General features: G+C 58.1%; 1 protein-coding gene across 1 annotated transcript; it reads right to left on the bottom strand.

Moving 5' to 3' along the window:
• Positions 1 to 246: 246 nt before the first annotated feature.
• PHOX2B (paired like homeobox 2B) lies at positions 247 to 3,002 on the bottom strand. Its single transcript, XM_028165579.2, has 3 exons — positions 2,762 to 3,002; positions 1,718 to 1,905; positions 247 to 762 (listed from the first exon to the last, which is right to left on the bottom strand). The coding sequence occupies exons 1-3, from the start codon at positions 3,000 to 3,002 to the stop codon at positions 247 to 249; spliced, it is 945 nt and encodes a 314-aa protein (XP_028021380.2).
• Positions 3,003 to 3,290: the final 288 nt, after the last annotated feature.

Below are 3,290 nucleotides of genomic sequence, written 5' to 3'. Positions count from 1 at the left end.
AGGCAGGTGCGAAGCCAGGGAGGTGTGTGGTTTGGTTTGGTTTGGTTTGGGGGTTAAGGAAGGGGGTAGGAGTGGGGTTGAAATGGAGGCGACGCCGTTTTCTCTTTATTCGTATCGCGATCACTTTAGGGTCTCAAGGAAAAAGCCGCGGCAGCAGCGACAACAGCCTTGGGCCTACCCGCTCGCCCACTCGCCCGCCAGGCCCCGGCTCGCCCGCCGCCGCCGCCGCCGCCGCAGGATCCCAGATCAGAACATACTGCTCTTCACTAAGGCGGCTTTGGCACCGTTGGGTCTTTGGAGCGAAGATAGGACGCTGGCGAAGGGGCCCCCGAGCGAATCCGGGATGGAGGTGATGGGCCCGGGGCCGGGAGCCCAGCCTTGTCCAGGGCCCCCGGCCGCAGCCAGGCCTCCGGCCGCCGCCGCCGCCGCCGCCGCTGCCGCCGCCGCCGCCGCCGCCGCCGCCGCCGCCGCGCCGCTCTTGCCGGGTTCGCCTCCCGGGCCCCCCGGCCCCGCCGCCCCCGGGGCTCCTGCGGGGCTGGGCCCGCCGCCGCCGCCGCCAGTCGCCCCGCAGCTGGGAGTGGGGTTGGGGTTGGGGCCCGGGCCCCCAGTGCTGTCCGGATCGGTGCTCTTGGCCTCTTTGCTCTCGTCGTCCCGGGAGGAGTCGGACTTCTTTCCCGAAGAGCCGTTCTTGGCCGCGGCCGCTGCAGCCGCGGCCGCGCGCTCCTGCTTGCGGAACTTGGCGCGGCGGTTCTGGAACCACACCTGGCCCGAGAGGAGAAGAGAGGCGGCGAAGCAGCAAGAGAAAGAAGCCAACGGGAAAGAAAAGCGGTTAGGCCAGCCCACGTTCCATTTCAGCTTGTTTTAAACTCCACGCGCCGCGGATACTCCCGCGCCTATGGCTGGTGCATCTTTTGAGAAACTTTCCTAGGGCCACTTGAGCATGTCCCGGAAATGGTGGCTTGCAGGAGAGGTGAAAAGGCTGCAAGTCCCAGAAAGGCCTTAAAATGGAAGCCCTTATTTGGGCGGACCTTTGCTCAGTCTACTTCCTGAGCCACTCCAAACTCGCCATCGCCTCTAGGCCTCAGGTCTCAAGTTAAACTCTGAGTGGTAGACAGAAGTGGGGGGTGGTCTCTGGGCTCGGGGCCTGCTGCCCATCCTGGCCTTTGGGCCTGGAAGAGCTAGCGTTGGTGCGTGCCGCCCCTCCACTGGGCGGCTCACGGAGAGCCGCCACGGCCAGCTCTTGAGCGCACCTGTGTCCCTGAAAGGTTAGAGTACCGCGCGGATCTTGACCTACATAGAATCCCAGACCCTTTGCAAATCTGCTGCAAGTCACAGTTCCCGGGAAAATGCACCTGTACCTCTACGCCATTAGCTCCGAGTTAAAAGCTCTTGAGCTAGGAGGGATTTGGCAAAACTACTTATAATACGGAGGCAGAGTCTGCACTCCTCCCCCAGGGCACTCCCTGTGCCCGAAATGGCTCTCCCATGGCCCCTGAATGCCTCTGCGGCGCTAGCTGGGGTGGGAGCACTTTGCAGCTGTGAATTTATAGCCAAGAACGCGCTCCCTAACCCTTCCTCGCGCGCACGGCCTCTCCGGACCTGGCCTCTCAGGAGAGGCCGGAGAGCTCGGACCTTCAGCAGAATCACCCGCAGCCCCGCACTGCACGCCTGCCCCGCGCGATGCTGCAAAGCCGGATCGGCTTCCGGGCGCGCGTACCTGGACTCGCGCCTCGGTGAGGTCGATCTTCAGGGCCAGCTCCTCCCGGGTGTAGATGTCGGGGTAGTGCGTCTCCGCGAAGACCCTCTCCAGCTCTTTCAGCTGCGCACTAGTGAAAGTGGTGCGGATGCGCCGCTGCTTGCGCTTCTCGTTGAGGCCGCCGTGATCCGTGAAGAGCTTGTAAGGAACTGGAGGACAACAGAGGGGACAGCGTATGAGCAAAATGGTCTGGAGCGCGCGAGCCGCAGAGCCGGAATGTGGGGACTCCAGAGGTCAGGTGGCGCTGGAGCCGCCGCCGCCGACACCGGCGCGGGAGAGTGGCCGAGAGGAGCTGGCGAGAAAAACCCGAGCAAATTAGTTATACACGGAAACAGGGGCGCGGACTTCGGGCTGTGGTGGGGTCCCTCCGGGCACAAGCGCCTTTGGGTGGGTTGAAATAGCGCGTTGGAGACGGCTGAAGGCCGGGGACACGGGAATGCTTTGATGAGGAAAAGCGAGAGAGGAAAAGAGTCCGAAAACCTCAGTCGGAATATCAGGAAGCCAGGGATGAAGTTACCAAACCCTCCCACAGTTGAAACTTTTTAATTCTCAAAAGTTGACCCGGCCCAAAAGTTGGGGGATAGCGCTGCAAAAATAAAAGAAAAGAAAAGAAAAGAAAGAAATAATCAGAAAAATGACCCGCCAAAGAGGTGTGAGCCGCTGTCGGTTCTTAAAAAAAGAGACACTGCCAGTAATGAGCTTTACTCTTTGTTATTTAATTATTTTCTAAGCTTTACGTCTCATCGCAAAGTAAATAAATTATGCCTATCATTTTGGCAGCTTAAGATAATTTTGTTGGCGGTTCGGGTGTGACTAGGATAGTGTAACCCTGTAAGTGAATTACCCCTCCCTGCAATCGCTTCTAACGTGATAAATTCTTTCATTTGTGTAAGCAAATTTCGTTTGGTAAATACTAAACACATTTCCATTTTCAAATGCAATCAAGGCTTCCTATATACGAGCGGAAAGGCAGCTTCCTCAGCTGAGAAAGCTGGCGGTCCTTACCTGCGGCGTACGGACTGCTCTGGTGGTCCCTGAGGGTGCCGAGGCTGCAGGATCCTGGCGTGAGGGACGGGCAGCCGGACGTGGCCCCAAAAGTGGTCCTTATCGGGTTATACTGGAAGCCACTGGCCTGGCTGCAGGAACTGAAGTCAGCATAGGCTGAAGCCAGGCTCGAGGTGTCCATCCCGGCCATACAGGACTCGTAGGCAGAGGAATTGAGGTAAGAATATTCCATTTTATACATTGAAAAGGCTCTGGATGGCTCAGCCAAGTGGAAAAAGGAAATAAAAGATGGGTATGGAGAAGGTGGCTGGAGTGGGGAGATGTGCACAGCTCAACGCCTGCCTCCAAACTGGCCTCCTTACTACCAGCAGAGCCTAGTTTTATGAAAAAGCCTCCTATGAGATGCCTTGTCTGAGGTCTCTAGAGCATATAGTCCTCATAATAAACTTGGCTCTTTCCACTTGGACAATAGCAAAGCGGTTGGTCTTATTGCTGGCGCTTTTTACATGACAATAACTCATCCGTCTAT

The sequence above is a fragment of the Balaenoptera acutorostrata genome, chromosome 5, assembly GCF_949987535.1.
Source record: "Balaenoptera acutorostrata chromosome 5, mBalAcu1.1, whole genome shotgun sequence".
Classification (NCBI taxonomy): domain Eukaryota; kingdom Metazoa; phylum Chordata; class Mammalia; order Artiodactyla; family Balaenopteridae; genus Balaenoptera; species Balaenoptera acutorostrata.
The sequence above is the reverse complement of the archived record's forward strand: the minus strand, read 5'-3'. Positions and strand labels throughout refer to the sequence as shown.

Bases quoted from the DNA above. Each gene is read 5' to 3' on its own strand.
- PHOX2B (XM_028165579.2), bottom strand. From the start codon at position 3,002: ATGTATAAAATGGAATATTCTTACCTCAATTCCTCTGCCTACGAGTCC. The intron at 1,906-2,761 runs GTAAGGACCGCC...GTTGTCCTCCAG, and splicing joins GAGCAGTCCGTACGCCGCAG to TTCCTTACAAGCTCTTCACG. The intron at 763-1,717 runs GTACGCGCGCCC...CTCTCGGGCCAG, and splicing joins TCACCGAGGCGCGAGTCCAG to GTGTGGTTCCAGAACCGCCG.